Genomic DNA, 22,155 nt, shown 5'->3' on the forward strand with positions numbered 1-22,155 from the left:
CAATGATTACATAGAAAGGGTGAGACTAGGTGTTGGGTCCATTCATTCATTTGAATAGACGAGGGGACAGCATTGAAATGAGTTTTAAAATGGTTTTCTTTTATCGAACAGAACTTAAAATATTAACATGACAAGCAAAAAGAAAAAGTGAGTTGGAGACTGGCTTCTCCTGCCAGCCCCTGTACTGAACTTGAACGCACAGAACTGGATCTTGAAAACAAACAGAAAAAACACACTAAAATCCAAACTATATTTCAACTGTTATCGGAACAGTTTTTCGCAGTCTGCCTCCACCTTAGAAAAACTATCCTCGCAGCTGTGGTTATGCTGTTGTTTGCCTGCATTGTGTACCCTTCGGGAATGCAGTCAATTTTTAGCTAATCTTTAGCCTTCTGATTCTACATACAGTCAAGTTAGCAATCGATTGTTAAGCTTAGCCGAGATGGTTGCATTGGCAGAAATATCTTAAAATGAAGTCTTTGCATAAACTGAAGCAAATAGGGCTAAGCGTACACAGGATCTCTCGTTAGGTCACAAAGGCATCAGTTTCAGAATTTGAAACTTGAGGTATTGCTGGACTGGGGGCCCCAATATAGGCCATGGATCACAGGGTAACGGATCAATGGGTCAGTTCAAGTTAGGATGCAGGCAGCAGGGTTTTGGATAAGCTTGTGTTTATGTAGCATGATTAAATGCTAAAATAAAAAGGCGTCATGAATGTGCCAGCAGGTCCAAAGCCTGCTGGCACATTTCAAACAGTATTTTCACAGGATGTGAATCCCAATAACGAGATTAGAGTTGCAGACAGACTGAAAGGAATATATCGTCTTGCTAATAGGAAACACTTTGGATGGACGATTGCACAATCCAGGGAAGACATACATCTGTTAATCTGAGAACTATTAGAAGCCGAGGGGACAAACAGCCAAATATACAGAGAGAATCTTCAAAAGGGAAAAATAATTGGCAATTTTTTCATGGAAGGAAGAGGCAGATTCCACCTCGCAGCCTGTAAGCCAGTTCTAGTCAGCAGATAAGAGTGCAGAAAACCTTCGTGGAGACAGCTAAAACCCATATCTTTACTGAATCAAGAAGAGACATTCCTTAGAAAAGCTATTCAATCATATACATGTACATATGTATGCATATATGGTAACTATAAAGTAAAGTTGTCATTGTCCCAGATGACCATAGGCCTCTTTCATATGCTTTGAGGAAGAGAGCTGACTTGTGGTCATTTAACCTGAGGATCACCACATCTCAGGTGAGTGGCAAGGTTGAGAAGGCAGGGCCTTCGCGAGTAACCTCAGGAGGAATTGAATGGGAATTGAACCCATGGTGTTGGCGTCACTTTGCATCATTAACTAGCCCTCCAGTCAACAGAGCTAACCGACCCAATTAGAAGCTGGCCTTTACTTATAGACCTATTGGATTGGATATTGTTTGGAAAGTCCTGGAAGAGTTCAGATCTTGGAAAGGGTAATTCCTACTTAAACTGTGTGCGTGTGTTTAGTAGTCTTGCACATAACTATCTTAGATCATTATAGTCTTGTTCATGTATATGTTGCACTACCAGTGGGCTGGTTACTGTTCTCACTGGGTGTCACACGTGGTTCCTTACACCGTTCCTGCAGACAAAACCACACACCATCACGAAGCAGTGTTTCCAAGTCGGGACACCCTCACAGATAAAATCAGCTGCTTTTGTGTCAACAGGGGTGGTCTAAAATATTACAAATCAGAGTAGATAATTCTAACAGTAGTTTTGAGGGTCAACTCTCCAAGTCAAATACGAAGATTGGACAGAAAAATATATTGTAATTCAGATGTCAGAATATTTATTTGGTATAAGTGTTGCTTATTTACCGTTCCTGATCAAGATGGCGATCAGTGAGTTCATTTTTGTATTTGTCTAGCCTGGCTTCGAGAATGGAAATCTCTGTCTGGCTCTTAAGTAGGGAACTTCTCAAATGCTCATTCTCCTGCAATAAAACAAACATAACGCAACATTAAAAACAAAAATACCAAGAGTATACAGTTGTCTGTCAGAAGGCTACAGATTCACTCCAGCCATTGAGCACATAGGCTGATATTTCACTACGTTGTGGAGGGAGTGCTGCACTGTCAGAGGCGCTGTCTTTCAGATTAAACGATGGTCAAGAGGTCAGTTTAGTTCAGTTGGCCGGTTAGTGATCAAGAGTGATACCAACAGATGGCCAGATCTCAATTTGAAATCTTCCCCACTCCCCCTGCTCAGTTATTTCTTTGCATTGTGTTGAAGTCTAGAAATATAGCATCTAAAATTATTATGGGTTTTACCAGGAAGAAAAGCTGATGCTTAAATCAGGACATTCGGATTACCCGAGCCAATTAGAAAGAGCCATCTGATTTAGTTCTGCTCTCCAACTCTTAAAAATATCATCAGGGTTTGCGAGTTAAGTGCAAATCCAATTCCCTTTTGCAAATGAATCTACTTGCTCCGACCTCGCAGACCAGATCATCATAACTAATTGTGCAAAACGGATTCTCCCCCTGTTCCCTCGGATAACATCACCAAAGGTAACACTGTACGAGTTATTCCAGATTCTTAAGCCTCATTGCTAACGTGAAGCCGGGTAAGCCTAGTTTATGTTGGCTCCTGGCCAATGACAAGCTCTGTGTACTTGTTCTAATCAAATATTGGTTTTGTTCTTCAGTGGTGTGAAATAGCTCCTCCAGGGACTGCAACAATAGACTCGCCACAAAGCACGCTCACACATTCTTCCTCTATTTATCACTCAAGATCCCTCGGATTCAAAGAATTTTAGAAATCCAAGGAGGTTGCCAAGGCAACAGAATATCAATGCGAAGACACCAGGGCGTGAACAGTCTCTAATTCCCATTTGCTCAGGAGAGGAATGAACACTCCAGATCATTGTTTGGATTACATACGCTTCAAAAATAAAATCAATAAGGTTTGCAGCACAGAAAAAACACCCACACGTACCTGAGTCAATTCATCCAGCTGTTCCTTCAGTGCAGAGATGTCCCCTTTGGAATTTGAATTCCACAGCTCTTCATTAAGCTGGAGAAACACAACAATGATAGACTTTAGTGTGTAATCGATGTCGGCAACTAGAAGCTCCCACAATGTTTCCACAGCTAGCTACAGATTACTACAACTTAGTGTCAGGCAATTCAAAAAACAAAATTCATTCATGGGACATAGGCATCGCTGACTAGGCCAGTGTTCATTGCCCCATCCCTAATTGCCCCTTAGAAGGTGGTGGTGAGCCGCCTTCCTGAACCGCTGAAGTCCATGTGGTGTAGGTACACCCACAGTGCTGTTAGGGAGTGCATTTCAGGATTTTGACCCAGTGACAGTGAAGGAACGGCAATACATTCCCAAGTCAGAATGGCAAGTGGCTTGGAGGGGAACTTCCAGGTGATGGTGTTCCCAAATATTTGCTGCCCTGGTCCTTCTAGATGGTGGTGATCGTGGGTTTGGAAAGTGCTGTGCAAGGAGCCTTGGTGAGTTCCTCAAGCTTAAGAATCTCCACAATGTGTACTTTTCCTTTTGGACATTCATGAGGTCATGAGAGGTTGGAGATATCCAGTTCAAGAGGCCATTCAGCACCACATCCCAGTGCTGGCTATTGGGGAAAGCATTCCAAATAGTCTCACTTCCCTGCTCTTTCTCCATTACCTTGTAATTTCTCTCCCTTCTGGTATTTATCCAATTCCCTTTTGAAAGTTACTATTGATTATATTCCTACCACCTTTTCGAGCATAGATTGTCAGAACACAGTAAAAAAAATTCCCATCTCCGCTCTACCTTTTCACCAAATTATTTGAACCCATGTTCTCTCGTTACTGAGCCTCCCATCAGGCAAACAGGTTCTCATTATTTACATATCAAATGCCCCGCTGTTTACCACTTTCACTGCACTGGTGGAGACAATCCCAGCTTCTTTAGTCTCTTCACATAATTTAAGTCCACATCCCTGGTACTAATCTAGTAAAACACCCTCTACACCATCGGAAAGTGCAGAGTCCAAAGTCAGACCTAATACTCCAGCTCAAACTAAACCAGTGGTTGATAAAGGTTCTTTTCAGATATGGAAACATAACTGGTCAGAGTTGAGTAATGACTTGAAATGTTAAGATTGCCATTGTGGGTTCTGGGGAGTGGGAGAAAGAAGCAAGTCAGTGTTTGAAAGTCTGGAGTTGTAGCTACTCCCTCCCTATTTGTCCCTCCGCCTCCTTCGTGTACCATGCCCTCAGAAAGCATTAGTGATCATGAACGTCCATTGGATTGGTCCATGATTATGCTCAGAAAAATACTGCAGTGGTTTGCCATTGCCTCCTGCAGCATGGCTGACCAGGAAACTCTCCCGTTCTTTAGCACCTGCCATTGGGCGTATTGGACGGGCTTACAGGCTGATGATCAACCTGTTTGACCACATTACCTGGGCACCTTCCATGGCCATCAAGTCCTGAAGTGGGACTTGAACCCAGAGCTTCTGGCCCAGAGGTAGGAATGCTACCCACTGCACCTCAAGATCTCCCAATCTCAACTTGTATGTATTCTGCACAAGTGGAGAACAATCCCAGCTTCTTTAGTCTCTTCACAAGTCCACATCCCTGGTACTAATCTAGTAAAATGTCCTCCGCACTGTCGGAAAATGCAAAGTCCAAAGTTGGACCCAATACTCAAGCTCAAACCAAACCAGTTGTTGATAAAGGTTCTTTATCGATAAAGCAAGCCGTTTTGTCTTGCTTGCAAACCAGCAATGCTAAGATAGAATGGGGAGAAGGTAGCTCTTTCGATACCTAAGATAGAATGGGGAGAAGGTATTTGTGTAATAGTATAAGTGATTGATTTTAAACCCTCCCAAAGGATGATGGAACACATTGTCCTGATACAATTCTGAATTAATTTTGATGTACACTTTATCGAGATAGATACTGGACAAAGTTGCACGAATGCAGTGGCAAGATTGCATTACAGAACTTGTTTTAATTGACAGAGGTTAGCTGTTGATGGGGTGACGTGACATTTTTTTGTACAATTTTGCGTGGCTGAACCTTGGAGCTGTAAAACTTGGGATGGTGAAGGCACTCGAGAGTTGACACTGTAGAAATTTGTGCAGCGTCAGCAGTAACAACTAAGAAAATTTGGGCTGAAGTTAGGAATGCTGAAATAGGCCACACTTTAATTAAAAAGTACGTGTAGATTATCTTTTTAGATGCACCTTCTAGAAGTTAAACATTAGTACTATTTTTACTCTGCCAATATAATAAAGTACATTGACTAGCTGATGTTATTGTGTTTTATAAAAAATACAAAATAAATATGGTATTTTCATAGAATCCCTACAGTGCAGAAGGCCACTCAGCCCATCGAGCCTGCACCAACAACAAACCCACCCATGTCTGATCCCTAGAACCCCCATATTTACCCTGCTAATCCCCCTGGCATTAAGGGTCAATTTAGCATGGCCAATCAACCTAACCTGCACATCTTTGAAGTGCGGGAAGAAACCTTAGCATCCGTCCGAAACCCACACAGACACGGGGAGAACGTGCAAACTCCACACAGTCACCCAAGGCCTGAATTGAACCTGGATCCCTGGCGCTGTGAGACAGCAGTGCTAACCATTGTGCCACCCAAAGTTATTTCAGTTCAAGCAGTGAAAGATCATTCCCTTGCTTTCATTTTACTGCTGCCTTCTTTTAAGACCAAAAAATGTATATTAAAAATGAATAAAGTTTTTTTTAAAAATTCTTTAGGAGCGAAAAATCCTTTAAACCAGGCTAACCGATAATAATTTTTTTTGGAACTTGATGGTTTTAAATACCTTTTTCATTCGGTCAATGACAGCCTGTAGGTCCGCTACCTCGGTTTCATGTCGTTTCTGCATTTCTGCCACTTTCGCCTCAAGTTTCGACTGTTCCTGGAATGGACAAAACTTGAACAGTGAGCTTTTGTTCGCCAGGGTGAACAAGCAACCTTTGTCGTCAAAAAGGCCAGTTTGCAGCACACTGCACTGGGCAACAACAATAGAAAGAGCAACTTATTGAGCTACTGAAGAAACTTAACACTGTCTTCAAACTGAAGCAGTACAAGACTCAATATCTTTAGAAGGACAATTTATGGCCAAGCTCCATCTCCTAAACAGTGCAACAACAACAAAGCAGCATTTCTGTTTAAGATTTAATTATGGAATTTACTTGTTTTAACGCCAACTTGGCCCAATGAGGGATGGAATTAACTTAATTTCGTTTTGAAGCAAAAGTTGAAACAAACGATAACTCAGGTTCTCTCTCCACAGTTGCTGCCCGACCTGCTGAGCATTTCCAACACTGTTTCAATTTTGGATTTCCTGGCATTCGCTGTATTTTGTCCATCTTGACAAGGTTCTGCTTTGCTCTCAGACAGATTTTCCATATGTCTTCCACCCACCGACCATGTTCTGCACTCGCTTACAAGCTTTTTCTCTCTAGACATCTTCAGTTCCCACAGGAGGGGCCGGACGTTTGGGTTCCCACCAGGTCTGGGATCAAAAGTGGGCAGGAGTGAAAAATAGCCCCACCAATTATCATGCCAATTCTCCAGCTTCCCCCTGTCTTGAGGTGGGAGCAAGGACCTGTAGGGCAACCTATTCACACGTGGTGGTAGCCAGTCATGTTATGAGCTTAATTGAGAAAAATCTTTTCTTTTTAAAAAAAGAGACCTGGAATTTTGCAGTTGCTCATGAGGTTCCTTCCAATGGCAGGGATGATTTTAGGTACTGGATGTGAGGATGGGTACAAGAGCAGTCATAGACTGCCCTGTAGAGGGGATCTTGCCATCCCCCCACTCCCCATCTCCTGCTCTGCCAGGTTCATTTACAGCAAGCTGTGGTTGCAAATTTCCAAGATCACAACCTACTGAAACATTGGTTCCCACAGGAATTAAAGTTCAAACTGTATTAAAAACAGAAAATGCTGGATAAACTCAGCTGGTCTGTGGAGAGAAACAGAGTTAATGTTTCGGATCTGAATGATCCCTCTCCAGAAAGTTCTGGTGGGTCTTCCTTTTTAGAAAAATAAAATATTAAAACATTAGGATGCTCTCGCTAAATTCCTATTGATGGCTGGAACAATTTTTAAAAATACATGTATTGTAGTTCAGCACTCCTGCACCATTGGGACACCCACTTCCACAACATCGGAGCTCTGGCTTTGGATCAGCATTGGACCTTCAACGGGACACTGTAGACCAGGATTGAACATGTGACATTTTCTCAGGCTGTGTGAAGGGAGCCATTGTGGAGCTGCCATCTCACCGCTGAGATCATGACTCAGAGTTGGAGTTTCAGCGAGAGCGCGGGGGAGGCGGTAAGCCGCAACTCGGAGGCTGGGAAGCCGGTCCCAAAATGGCACCAATGGGGCCATGTGGGAAATGACACCTTGCAATACTCAATGGGATTACAGGGCGCATTCACTCACCAATGAAGTGGAACAACATTGAACAGGGCACTAATATAAAAGCAAAATACTGCGGATGCTGGAATCTGAAACAAAAACAGAAAATGCTGGAAAATATCAGCGGGTCTGACAACATCTGTGGGGAGATAATAGTGCCAACACTTTGAGTCTAGATGACCCTTTGTCAGAGCTGAACAGGACAACATTAACAAGGAATTACTATATTAAATGTTGGCCATTAGACATATGGAAATAATGTTCAATTTTCTTCAAAAGGTCATAATCAGCAATTGCAATGATGAAATTGTGCTGTAGTGTGAGATTTTGCAAAGATACATTACTATAGAGTACATACTGTCCGTCAATCTGTGCGAGATAGCACACATCGGAATACACCCGATCACTGTGCAAACTAATGTGTTGGTTTATGTTATCTTGAAATTTTCAAATGATTCTGAGATGGATATCAAAAATGTGATTACTTATTCCACAACAATGACTGCAAGACTATACTGCAAGTTCATCTATTTCCTTCTTGGAATAGACAGACAGGATACAACTGGATTTGCCAAGTCAGACAGAAAGAGAGACAGAGAGAAGTCACCAAAAAGATCTGGAAAAAGGGCTGGCGAGAGCACTAAGGAATCTCTTCCTTTCTCTCTCTGGAACCAAGATGTTTCCAAAGTTCAAACCTGAACATCAATTCAACTTCAGGATTATAAAGAAAATCAGCTGCCTTCAAGAACAAGTAAAGGACTTAATGATGTGTTCCTTTAACTTTCATTTGGACTTTAATTCTTCCTACTCCGATCCGTTTGTGCATGTATGTGCCATCATGTCTTTTATTTTAATTTTCCTCCTCAGGTTTAGTAACTAATAAATTTACTCTGATTCAAAACAACCAGGTTTTATTGGGTCCTTATTGAAAAATAAATATGTTTGGATTGAAAAAGACATCCATGGGGTAAAGAGCTTTTCTTTTTAAAAATCTTTGTTTCTTTGTTGAGGGGGCTGAATATAGGTGAGCCAGTTCATTCCTCCTCACTGGGTGGTAACGTGCTGCTGCACTATTTTAGGCACATATGAATTAGGAGAAGTAAGCAAATTCAGCCCTTCGCGCCTGCTCTGCCATTCAATCAGATCATTGCGGCAGGGCGGCACGGTAGCACAGTGGTTAGCACTGCTGCTTCACAGCTTCAGGGACCTGGGTTCGATTCCCGGCTTGGGTCACTGTCTGTGTGGAGTTTGCACATTCTCCTCGTGTCTGCGTGGGTTTCCTCCGGGTGCTCCGGTTTCCTCCCACAGTCCAAAGATGTGCGGGTTAGGTTGATTGGCCAAGGTTAAAAATTGCCCCTTAGAGTCTTGAATGTGTAGATTAGAGGGATTAGCGGGTAAATATGTGGGGGTAGGGCCTGGGTGGGATTGTGGTCGGTGCAGACTCGATGGGCCGAATGGCCTCCTTCTGCACTGTAGGGTTTCTATGATTGCTGATCTCTCCCTGGTCTCAAATCCACCTCACTATCTGTTCCCTATATCCTTTAAACCCGCTTTGTTTTTTAAAATTAAATTAGATGCATTAAGAAATATATCTAGCTCCTTCTTGAAACCATTTAATGACTTAGACTCCATCGCAGCAAATTCCACAAATTCACCACTCTTTGAGAGTAGTAGTTCCTCCTCATCTCAATTTTAAATCTACCGCCTCTCAACCTATACCTGTGACCTCTTGTTCGAGATTGTCCCATAAGAGGAAACATCTGGTCTACATTTACTCTATCAATCCCTTTTAGAATTTTTTAATATCTTGATCAGAATCCCCTCTCATCCTTCTAATCTCCAGTGAGTATAAGCCTCATACGTCAACCCCTTCATCCCCGGGATCAATCTGGTGAACCACCTCTGAACTGCCTCCAATGCCCCACATCCTTCCTCAAATGAGGAAAACTGGACAGAATACTCCAGATGTGGTCTCACCAACACCCTACACAATTGCAACAACACTTCTCTACTTTTATATTCCAGTCCCTTTGCAATAAATGCCAACATCCCATCTGCCTTTTTCTTGGAGCAATTTCACATCATCCCAAAGGTTAAAAGGGATGCTGTTTTAATTGCAGTCCAGGGAAAGTTTATGCAACAACATTCCCACACATTTTGCACTTGGAGAATTTGAAGAATGCAGAGCAGAAAGTAATTAATAATTACCCAACAATTACACAATGGCACAGATTTCATATCAACTTCCACACTCGGATCTCACCTCGGCTCGCAGTTTCTGCTCGAGTTTCATTGCGTGCTGTTGCATGTCTTCTTCCATTTCAGCCAGTCGCACATCAGCCATTTCCTCCGTCCTGCAAGGCAATAGAGTAGCTCATACGGTTATTTACTGCAGATTAAAATGATCTATTCCCTCTTAGGCAAGTAGCATTTCAACACAGCTTCTGGGCGTTAAGATTTGGGTGAAAACGTTGGTTAGGTCCTCTGATTAACTCAGCAAAATATTACCCAAGTCCATTCCCGCAAAGAAAGCTTTTCATCATTTCACTGTGTTAATGCGACTTGATGTCGATTGAACTTTTTAAATTCCTTCAACATAAACTAATGAAAGGCTTAATCATAGGTGACAGCTATGGGCGATCTCTCCACTCGGGCGGCAGTGGTTAGCACTGCTGCTTCACAGCGCCAGGGACCCGGGTTCAATTCCTGGCTTGGGTCACTGCCTGTGCGGAGTCTGCATGTTCTCCCCTCTGTCTGTGTGGATTTCCTCCCACAGTCCGAAAGACGTGCTGGTTAGGTGCATTGGCCATGCTAAATTCTCCCTCAGTGTACCCGAACAGGCGCCGGAGTGAGACGACTAGGGGATTTTCACAGTAACTTCATTGCAGTGGTAATGCAAGCCTACTTGTGACACTAATAAATAAACTTAACTCATTCCTAGTGTATAGAGAGAGCTACTGGGGATCTCCACTCACTCCCAGTGTAGCACTGATTCTCCAGTCTTCTACACAAGCAGCTTGAGAATAAATGCATTCATGCACACTGAGGAATGTGATGAACCGGATGCTGCTCTCGGAACATATACTGGTGACAAGAATATTAACGTTTAAGTTTCAATACCTCAAATAACAACAATTACTACAAATCTCAGCTCCAGATATTCTCTTGGCTTTGGCATTCCAGGACGTTGTAAACAGATCCCGCGTACGCTACAAATCAGGAGCTTAGCTTTACCTCCTGAAATGTAGTCATGTGATAGCATGGGGCAGGCGATTGCAACAATGAAACACCCTAAATCATACAAACCTGATACCATTCACTCACACGTGCCTCCACATGCACTGCCCCATTCTTTCAGAAAGCCAGCAGATTAACCGAGTACTGAGAAGGTGCCAAATCCAAACCCTCTCGCGGTTTGAAGCCAACAAGTGAACATGAGTATTAGTTACTGCAGAACTCACCTTTTTCCAATTCATTTCCTCCTCAACAATAGAACAGAAAATAATAACCGTGCTATCTCTAAATCTGACCAGCTCTCTCAAACATAGCAGGGGATCTGTTCCTCACCTGCCTGACACCCAACCAGCCACGTGTTTGTTGCCTCACCAAAGTCAACAATCCAACTATTGACCTCCTCATTCACCAGCGGAGCTCCCAATTCATCTGGCTCTGGCCAGTGGAGAACCTAGAACCTACACCCTGCTGTTTTCATTGTGATTTGGGCTACCCTGGTGAGTGTTTGGAATGAGCTGCCAGAGGTAGAAGAAGAGGGGGGTCCAATTTTGTCTTTTAAAAAGCATTTAGACAGTTACATGGGTCAGGTGGGTATAGGGGGATATCAGCCAAACGCGGGCAATTGGGACTAGCTTAGTGGTTAAAGAAATGGGGGCAGCATGGACAAGTTGGGCCAAAGGGCCTGTTTCCATGTTGTAAACCTCTATGACTCGGACGATGGGATGCATTTTGACTTTAGAATAGGTGAAAACGGACACAGTCACCAAGTGGAGGGATCTCGTGGCATCATCACCCAGGTTACCTTCGTGGACCAAAGGAGCTCATCTGCTCCTGCAAAGGCGGAGAACAATTCAAGACTTAACCTCTGCTGAGCCTCTATTGCCCATGATTGAAGCCTGCACTATGCCAGCTTGGACTAGTTCCTAACTCAACTGAGATCCAATTTACATCATAGAAACTTGATTTCCATATTAGAAGGATCCATTGCCAGACTAAAATCAAACAAGCTGAGGGACAAAGTCAAAGGGGCAGCCCCTTAAAGGGAGGGACCGCTCGAAACAAAATATAAAGTGTAAAGGAAACTTGAAACATCAAACCAAAATGTGATTGAAGGGGTTAATAATACACCCCAGTCACTGTGGTGCCCAACAAGCTCGGAAGGCCTCAACGTTACCCGTGGACACAGCACGCTCCCTCCCCAGGGACACCTGGCCGTGAATGTAGCAGGGGTAAAGGGCAGACAGTGGGGTCGGAGACTCCCACAGTCGCCCACTGCCTGGACCTGTTGATGGCAAGGAGGTCCCTCCTCCCCCCACCCCCTTCCACACCAGGTGAGAAGCGTCTATTGCCTGGAACGTTGGGGTGGGATCTTCTCAAAATTATTAGAGGTTGTTAGAGAGCCTTACATGTGAAATTTATTTTTGTTACATCCATCAACATAAACAGTGCCGTATCTTTATAGAACTAAAATAGGTAGCCAAAGTTTGCAGAGAATATAAATGGGGAAAATAAACTTCCAAAAGAACATAGAGACTGCAAAGAGATATAGACAGGTTACATAATTGGAAAATAAGTCGGTAGATGGAATATAATGTGGAGAAATGTGAATTATCCAGAAGAATGGGAAAGCAGAATATTGTTGAAATGGTGAGAGATCAACAAATATCAGCCCTCAGAGGGGGATTTGGTTCTCTTTGTAAAAGAGAAACAAAGTCAACATGCAGTTCCAGCAAGCAAATAGGAAGGTTAATGGTGTTAGCCGTTATTGCAAGGGGATTGGAGTACAAGAAAGAAAGTGTTCTGCAGTTGTATAGAGCTTTGGTGAGACCACACCAGCAGCATTGTCTAAATCAGTGATGGGCAACCTGCAGGCCTGGGGGCCACATACAACCATCTGGGCTCCGAGTGTGGCCCACAAAACACTTTGTTGACCACTGCCCATGTGCAGGGTTATCGCATTCCACTGATTCCACATTGTTTTTTTTCCCCTACCAGTATGACTGGAGTGATATACACAAATTACATCACAAAATAAATCAACAGCAAGTGAAATGAGGTGCATGCTGATTGTTCACAACATAGAAACTAGAAGCAGGAGGAGGCCATTCAGCCCTTCGAGCCTGCTCTGCCATTCATTTTGATCATGGCTGATCATCAAATTCAATATCCTGATTCTCCCTTCCCACCCATATCCTTTGATCCCTTTAGCCCCTCGAGCTATATCTAATTTCTTCTTGAAATCAGACAACGTTTTGGCCTCAACCATATTCTGTGGCAGTGAATTCCACACATTCACCACTCTCTGGGTGAAGAAATTTCTCCTCATCTCAGTTCTAAAAGGTTTATCCCTGATTCTCAAACTATGACTGTGAAAGTGTGCACTCTGTGTCCAAAGTGTAAATTTACTTTTGTTTTTATCATTTGAAGTAGGTGATAGTTCTATTGATATATAAATGATTAAGCATTTTCTGTAACTGGCTATGAAATATTCAGCGTGAACCCATGAAATAATCTTATTCATGGGTTCACGGTTAGTGAACAAGCCTGATTTCACTGAGATGAAGGTGGGGCCACTCATGCGGCCCATTCATTAACCTAGGTTGCCCATTACTGCTCTAAAGCTTTCGCTTCTTTACCCAAGAAAGCTATACTTGTCTTAGAAAAGATGTAACAAAGGATCACAAAATTGATTCCCGAAATTTGAAGACTGTCCTATGGCTACAAATAGAAACAGTAAGAAGTTTAACAACACCAGGTTAAAGTCCAACAGGTTTATTTGGTAGCAAAAGCCACACAAGCTTTCGGAGCTGCAAGCCCCTTCAGGTGAGTGGGAATTCTGTTCACAAACAGAGCATATAAAGACACAAACTCAACTTACATGAATAATGGTTGGAATGCGAATACTTACAACTAATCAAGTCTTTAAGAAACCAAACTGTTTTGTTTCTTAAAGACTTGATTAGTTGTAAGTATTCGCATTCCAACCATTATTCATGTAAATTGAGTTTGTGTCTTTATATGCTCTGTTTGTGAACAGAATTCCCACTCACCTGAAGGGGCTTGCAGCTCCGAAAGCTTGTGTGGTTTTTGCTACCAAATAAACCTGTTGGACTTTAACCTGGTGTTGTTAAACTTCTTACTGTGTTTACCCCAGTCCAACGCCGGCATCTCCACATCATGACTACAAATAGAAAGACATGATGTTTTTGATTTTATTTATTATTGTCACATGTATTAGTATACAGTGAAAATTATTTCTTGCACACTATACAAAGCATTCATAGGGAAGGAAAGGAGAGGGTGCAGAATGTAGTGTTACAGTCGTAGCTAGGGTGTAGAGAAAGATCAACTTTAAAAGAAATGAGATGATCTTATTGAACCACATAAAATTCTTACAGAGAGATTGCCAAGGTAGACCTTCCCCTGGCTGGCAAGTCCAGAACTTGTCACAATCTCAAGGTAAGGCTACTCAGGACGAGACTGAGGAGAAATATCTTCACTCAAGAGGGTTGTGAATCTTTTGCCATCTCTACCCCTCGGGAGTTGTTTGGTGTTCATCTTTATTTAATACTGAAAGGCAGGTTTTTGTGAATCGAGAGATATGGGGAGAGTGATGAATAATACCTGAGCTGATGAATAAATTCAGTCAGCAAGCTCGAGACGCTGTATGGACTACTGTTCTTATTTTTTTAAAATTCCATTGAATGCAATGTTTAATTAATTTAAATTCCATTGAACACAATATTTAATTACAGAATGGAATTGTGAAGAGGTGATTCTTGTCATGAAGAATAATTATCCTAAAAACTGCCTGAAATGACACAGTGGCATCATAGACATTCATCCGCAAGCTTTCATTTCATTTGCGTACTATTCAAAGCATGTTGTTTGACATCTTTCCTTCAAATTAACATTTGCTTAATTTTAATGTACTTTTCAACTTCAGATAAAACTGCATCAAAACATTGCAAGCACGAGCTTGAAGGGAACACAATAAACAGTATGGGGAAAATAGTGCAGAAAGTTAAATCCTTGGAGTCACAAGTTTCAAAGATCAAACAAAATCTGGAATCTTTCTGACATTGGGGTGAACAAATCTAATTTGGGGGGTGGGGTCATTAAACAGGCTGCTAATATTTTACACATGTTTTGTAGCTCAATGAATTGACACCTGTACATTTGGCCATTTATAGCCTCAGTAAGAGTTTTAACAACACCAGGTTAAAGTCCAACAGGTTTATTTGGTAGCAAATGCCATTAGCTTTCGGAGCCCTGCTCCTTCGTCAGATGGAGTGGATATCTGCTCCCAAACAAGGCACAGAGAGACTTGTTTGGGAGCAGATTTCCACTCCATCTGACGAAGGAGCAGGACTCCGAAAGCTAATGGCATTTGCTACCAAATAAACCTGTTGGACTTTAACCTGGTGTTGTTAAAACTCTTACTGTGTTTACCCCAGTCCAACGCCGGCATCTCTACATCATTTATAGCCTAGCAGGGTGCAGTAAAGATCAACAGCACAACTTTGATCATTTTACATTTTTTGGTCAATTGGATTCGTGTTGGTTCGATTACAATTTGTGTGTCTCACATTCCTAGTTATATAGTGTCCAGCTGCTCTATCAGCTTCAAAGCTTTTCCTATAAAGGATCCCTGTGGATGACATTTACATGGCCATTTGAAGCATTCTTCATTTTCTCAGGATTTAAAGTTACTTTGTCCTGGAAAGAACAATGAAAAGCCACACGCCAGCTTCAATGGAAAGTGACTTCAGAACATTGGCACTAAACCGTTGCACACTCTTAAAAAGGCTAATAGAAAAATTATTTCACCATTAATCTTTGAATTGAAGAAGAAATGACAAGACGTTTCCATTCTTCCAACAAGGAATGAGAGACATTTGGTCCCAGCCTGTGTTATTCATAGAATCCCTATAGTGCAGAAGGAGCTCATTCAGCCCATCGAGTCTGCACCAACCACAATCCCACCCTTAACCCCATGTACTGACCCCACTAGTCCCCTGACACGAAGGAACATTTAACACGGCCAGTCAGCCTAACCCACACATCTTTGGACTACGGGAGGAAACCGGAGCACATGAGGAAACCCACGCAGACACCGGGAGAACGTGCAAACTCCACACAGTGACCCAAGGCTGGAATTGAACCCGGGTCCCTGGCGCTGTGAAGCAGCAGTGCTAACACTGCCACCAGGCCATGAAAGGAAACAGATGCCAAGCCAAAAGGTAACATCTCCAAAAACACGCAAATAGAATCTCAGTGAAGGAGGCGGCCATTTGGCCCATTAAGTCTGCACCAACTCTGCGACACAGCATCTTACCTCCTCCATCTAGTCCCACCTCCTGCCCCATTCCCTCAACCCCGCTAATCCGCCTAACCTACACATCTTTGGACTGTGGCAGGAAACCAGAGCACGCGGAGGGAGCCCACACAGACACAGGGAGAACATGCAAACTCCACACAGTTTCTGTTTCACTCCAATGTGGTTGTGATGTAGATTTTAAATTAAAGGGACTGGACATCTACATAACATCAGGTATCACTATAGTCTCTAGGTCAATAGACTTTTAAACTTTACAAGTGTGTAAAGTTTTTAAAGTTTATTTGTATCACAAGTAGGCTTATATTAACACTGCAATGAAGTTACTGTGAAAATCCCCTAGTTGCTGCACTCCGGTGTCTGTTTTGGGTACTCTGAGGGAGAATTTAGCAAGGCCAATGCACCTAATCAGTGTCTTTTGGACTGTGGGAGGAAACCCACGCAGGCACAGACAGTGACCCAAGCCAGGAATCGAACCCAGGTCCCTGGTGCTGCAAGGCAGCAATGCTAACCACTGTGCCAACATGCTGCCGGCCCAGGCAACTTACTCTAAATTGCTCTCTTTCCCTCCGATTTGTTTTAGTTGAATCTTGTAGGTTCAGATGTTTCAAAAGGGCCATTCCCGACTCACCACCACCTTCGAGGGCAATTGGAGGACTGAGCAACAAATGCAGCTTTTACCAGTGCCACTCACCTCTCATTAAACACATTTAAAAAGATTCTTGATGCTAGCGGCCTTTTGGTGGATTGCTACCTTGGGATCTATTCATATCAACTGCAAATATACACTTATTAATGGAATCATTCATTTGAATTGTATGGGCCTGGAGCTTTGGAAAGCACTGTCACATTAAGGCTGCATAAATCTTCAATCAGAACACCAAGATTAGTTGCACCAATATCTAAAAATATATGCTAGTTAACGAGAGTATATAAATTTTGCATCTTTTTTTATTCATTCACGCGATGTGGGCGTTGCCGGCTGGGCCAGCATTTATTGCCCATCCCTGCAGGGAGTTAAGAGTCAGCCACATTGATGTGGATCTGGAGTCACATGTAGGCTTGATGAGGCAAGGATGGCAGATTTCCATCCCTAAAATGACATTAGTGAACAAGATGGGTTTTTATGACAATCAACAATGGTTTCATGGTCATCATTAGACTTTTAAATGAATTCAAATGTCACCATCTGCCCTGGTGGGATTCGAACGTGCGTCCCCGGAGGGTCTCTGGATCATTAGTCCAGCGACAATAAGACTATGCTACTGCCTCCCAAAGCCTTATAACATATGCAGGTGACCTATAAATACAATCACCTAGATGTGCCAGATCTCCAGTTTGTGGAGTTAATTGACAGATTATATTCTTATGGCTTTAACAGAATGCGAAACATAATATTCCATAGGAATACTTTTAGCATTTATAGATATTATCACAATTTACTCCAGTTCTAAACTATATTACCAAATTCTTTTAAGCTCCATTGCATCAAAGAAACATTCTCTTACCCACACTTACCCTCCAATAACCATGGTAATTTAACACATGGAAGGATTATATTACGGTTCGACAGAAATTAAATCAAATCAAGCCCTTAAGTTCAATTATTCCCTCGCATTTATGTAAATACGAAGGTAGAGCCTCATACAGAGATGCTGAGCCATTTTTCAATTTAAAACAGGATTTCTGGAACAGTGGTTAACACTGCTGCCTCAGACCCACCAGGAACCCAGGTTCAATTCCAGGCTTGGGTGACTCTTACACAGACATTGCCTCCATGGGTTTCCTCGGGGTGCTCCAATTTTCTCCCACAATCCAAAGATGAGAGGTTTAGGTTGATTGGCCATGCTAAATTGTCCCTTGGCGTCAGGAAGATTAGCAGGGTAAATACGTTCGGTTACGGGGATAGGGCCTGGGTGGGATTGTTGTCGGTGTAGGCTCGATGGGCCGAATGGCCTTCTTCTGCACTGTAGGGATTCTTTGAAAGGAGGTATTAAAGGGAAGTTGTTTGAAGCCTGGGAGTTGGTTTTGATTATGACAGGCTGAGTGAAAACAGTCCTTCAATAATCAGGTGCCATGCAGTAAATTAATCCTAATCAATTAACAGCCTTCTGTGTGCTGTGCTGACTCCATAACTCTAGAAGGTTATTTCCAGACCAGGAAATACCATTGGTCACAGCTGATACAGTAGATTAATGTCCTTTACCATCCAGGTCACACGGGGGTGGATGACACCTCAAGGCATTCTGCTCTCTTTCAGGCTAACTGGAGGCCAGCTCAGAAAGTGGAGACCCAATGCCAATTTCCAAATCCACCGGTCACTTTCCCAAGCACTCCCTAATTTTCTCTTCCGACTGGAATCGGTTTGTCCAATGATGCTCCGGTGAACTGCCTTGCCCTCTTTTTAGGTCAAACCAAATAAACAAACTCAGATTAAGTCAGAACAAAGTAAAAGCGGCAGCTCCCCAAAAAGGAAGGGGAACAGCCCGAACAGAAATCAAAGTACAAAGGAAACTTAAAAACATCAAATTAAAATGTGATTGTCAGGGTCAATAACGCACCCCAACCCCTGCGATGCCCAACTGGCGCGGAAGGCGTCAACCATTTTTTTCTAAACAGCATGCAGTCCGAAAGAAGTGCTGGTTAGGTGTATTGGCCATGCTAAATTCTCCTTCAATGTACCAGAAAGAATCCATAGAATCCCTACAGTACAGACTCGATGGGCTGAATGATCGCCTTCTGTACTGACCAATAAACCTAACCCGCACATCTTTGGATTGTGGGAGGACACAGGATTGTGGGAGGAAACCCATGCACACATGGGGAGAATGTGCAAACTCCACAGTGACCCAAGGCCGGAATTGAACCTGGGTCTCTGGCGCTGTGAGGCAGCAGTGCCAACTACTGTGCCACCCAAAACTTATTAGTCACAAGTAAGGCTTACATTAATGCTACAATGAAGTTACTGTGAAATTCCCCTAGTCACCACACTCTGGTGCCTGTTCGGTCAATGCATCTAACCAGCATGTCTTTCAGACTGTGGGAGGAAAACGGAGCACCCGGAGGAAACCCACGCAGGGGGAGAATGTGCAAACTCCACACAGACAGTGACCCAAGCCAGGAATCAAACCCAGTTCCCTTGCGTTGTGAGGCAGCGGTGTTAACCACTGGGCCATTGTACCTAATCCCAAAACAGGTGCCGGAGTGCGGGAAGCAGGGGATTTTCATTGTAACTTAAGTTCAAGTTAAATTTACTTATTAGTCACAAGTAGTCTTACGTTAACACTCTAATGAAGTTACTATGAAAATCCCCTGGTTGCCACACTCTGACATCTGTTCAGGTACACTGAGGTAGAATTTAGCATGGCCAATGCACCTAACCAGCACATCTTTCGGACTGAGGGGGGAAACCGGAGCACCCGGGAGGAAACCCATGCAGACACGGGGAGAACATGCAGACTCCACACAGACAGTGACCCAGGTCAGGAATCAGTCCCTGGCACTGTAAGGCAGCAGTGCTAACCACTGTGCTGCCCTTTGCAAGTCTACTTGTAACACTAATAAATACTTAAAACTTTATTACAAAGGGTGCTACATAAATGCAAGTGGTTGCTGTTGATGACATGGGTTAAATCAGTCATAAATGCACTTTAATGTAAGCAGTCAAAATTGGCACCGTGCATTTAACAGGGGAAGGGGGAAAGAGTTGGGGTTTGGATAGAGAACAACCACAGCACTATACTTGAAGTTAACAAGTCCACTTTTATCATTACTGTTGAAGCAGTCTCGAATAAGGTGAAAACAATTGTTTTGGGAGGAGGGACAATGTTCATAAAAATGTAAACAATTGAAGGGGTGTATAGATTTGGCTTTAGGCCAAATTAAACCAAAAACTTGTTTGCACCCTTCAATATCCCAAAACTGCATTCAGATTACATTCCATGGACAGTACAGAGTGTGAAAGCTTTAACATTGGTGAAACATTGGACACAAGCCCCTTACCTTCTGAGTGTCTGTTCGAGTTTCCCTGTCTCCAAGCTCTGAACCTGGCTGTCTTTGATGAGTTCCCGAATCAGTTTCTCATACTGCTGGTTCAGATCATAGTCTGAAATCGCACGGATATGCTGATAGAAATCGAACAGTTTCTCCCGGCTGTAGAGGGAGGAAAGAGCGTTAAATCCGAATGAAATCCAGTCGCTTTAACTCACATCCCGTTCCCGACCACAGGGCAGGGTTTAACACTCATTAGGAGAAATCCCCCATCAATATTAACCCATAAAGACCCGGGGGAACCATCGGATTCCGATCGGTTTAAACACGCCGTCCAGACAAAGTTTCCAAGTTCCAGAACGAATTTCCTGATTGTAGACGGATAAGAGTGAGGTGGGGGTGGTTTGAGAAAGGTGACAATAAAGTGACAAAAAACAAGCACCAAGTCCTCCGCCACTCTCTAAATGTCCCGCTCACTATCCCAAAACCCAACTGAGTGGCAGTTTCCCCGCCTCTAGACACGGTGCAATTAGCAAGGAGAGATGTGAAACCAGCCCAGCCATTCTCTAACTCAATCATGTGTAACCAGCCACTAAAGTATGTGTGACTTGCTCCCACGCCCTGACTGAGTGGCAGAGACAAGGTTGCAGCTGGGGTTTGCTCAATGTGGGATGTACACAGAAATGAATGGGTTAAATATATTTCATTGTCAAGCTTGGTACAGTGCTCAGTAACAGAACACATGTGTGTCACTGTCATTTGTCTCTTCCACAATGGTTTCTATCTGATTAATAAAAGGTGTCACCCTTAAAATGTTTATTTATACACCTATACGCACACAGGAAGTTATCACGGTGGCACAGTGGTTAGCACTGCTGCCTCACAGCGCCAGGGACCTGGGTTTGATTCCTGGTTTGGGTCACTGTCTGTGCGGAGTCTGCACATTCTCCCCAAAACTGGAAAATTCCACCCGAGGTCAACCGACCTTTGCACGGTCTGTCGCCCGCCCGCTACTATTCCCATGGTGGGCGGGACAGGAATTTCCCCCGTAATGTGTGTGTGCATCAATCTTTTTTCATTCATAGGATATGGGCATCGACTGGTTGGGCCAACATTTATTCCCCATTTCAGAAGGCATTTAAGTCACATTGCTGTGGGCCTGGAGTCACATGGAGGCCAGACCAGATAAGGATGGGAGATTTCCTTCCCTAAAGGACATTGGTGAACCAGGTGGGTTTTTACGACAATGATTTTCATGGTCATCATTAGACTTTTAATTCCAGATTTTTATTGAATTCATATTTCACCAGCTGGGATTTGAACCCTGGTCCCCAGATCATTGACTTGGGTCTCTGGATTACCAGTCCAGTGACCATATAACTATGCCACCACCTTCGCCAATAGGAAACAGTTCTCTGTCCATTCTTAATAAACAGTCTATTGAGAACAGGAAGAGGCCATTCAGTTCTTCAAATTGATTCTGTTATTCAATGAGACCATCATTAATTTGTATCTTAACTCCATTCAGTTGCCTTAACTCTATATCCTCTTGATACTTTGGCCGTACAACAACAATTTATCCATCTCCGCCTTAAAATGGTTAATTAAGCTGGACATCACACGCAAGCGAGGGAGCCAGGGCAATGTTCCTTGTGTTGGGTAAATCCTTGACCTTCCCATCGCCATCTTGGTGGTCCAGGAGTTGACGCACAAGAAAGGCCCTCCGACTTACCCCACCTCCTATCAAGTGGCCAAAGATTAGGTGTATTGGGCGAAAGTGCAACACAGTGTGAGGAGTAAATTCCGCAAGTCATGAAATAGGAGCCGTAACCTATTGCACTCAATTCAAATGTTTCTTCCTTTATCAACACTCGCACGCTGCCCTCAGCTTACTGGAATTCCCCAGCTTACTATGACCATATTTAGCAACTAGCTGATTTGTGAATGGAAGTCATGTGATGCTAGGTTAAATGTTTCTGTTGAAAAAGACAAAGCTTTAGGAGAGTCAGACAGACCATGAGTGGCTAACAGCAAGAAGAGAACTCACTGTATCCACACCCCTGATCACCTCCAACCCTTCTGCAAGTGTGTATCTGACCATAGAAATCATATAGTGCAGAAAGGGGCCATTCGGTCCATCAAGT

At 43.1% G+C, this 22,155-nt stretch overlaps 1 protein-coding gene across 2 annotated transcripts in view; it reads right to left on the reverse strand.

Moving 5' to 3' along the window:
* The window catches only part of rasef2 (RAS and EF-hand domain containing 2), a 101,462-nt gene that overhangs the window by 39,087 nt on the left and 40,220 nt on the right, over nt 1-22,155 (reverse strand). For both annotated transcript variants that reach the window (XM_078241517.1, XM_078241518.1), the window contains exons 3-7: nt 20,024-20,173; nt 9,713-9,803; nt 5,841-5,936; nt 2,987-3,064; nt 1,867-1,982 (exon numbers count right to left, since the gene is read on the reverse strand). In XM_078241517.1, the coding sequence (XP_078097643.1) occupies nt 1,867-1,982; nt 2,987-3,064; nt 5,841-5,936; nt 9,713-9,803; nt 20,024-20,173 (531 nt within the window). The remainder of the gene's footprint in view (nt 1-1,866; nt 1,983-2,986; nt 3,065-5,840; nt 5,937-9,712; nt 9,804-20,023; nt 20,174-22,155) is intronic.

The sequence above is a fragment of the Mustelus asterias genome, chromosome 24 (genome assembly GCF_964213995.1).
Source record: "Mustelus asterias chromosome 24, sMusAst1.hap1.1, whole genome shotgun sequence".
In the NCBI taxonomy this organism is placed as follows: Eukaryota; Metazoa; Chordata; class Chondrichthyes; order Carcharhiniformes; family Triakidae; genus Mustelus; species Mustelus asterias.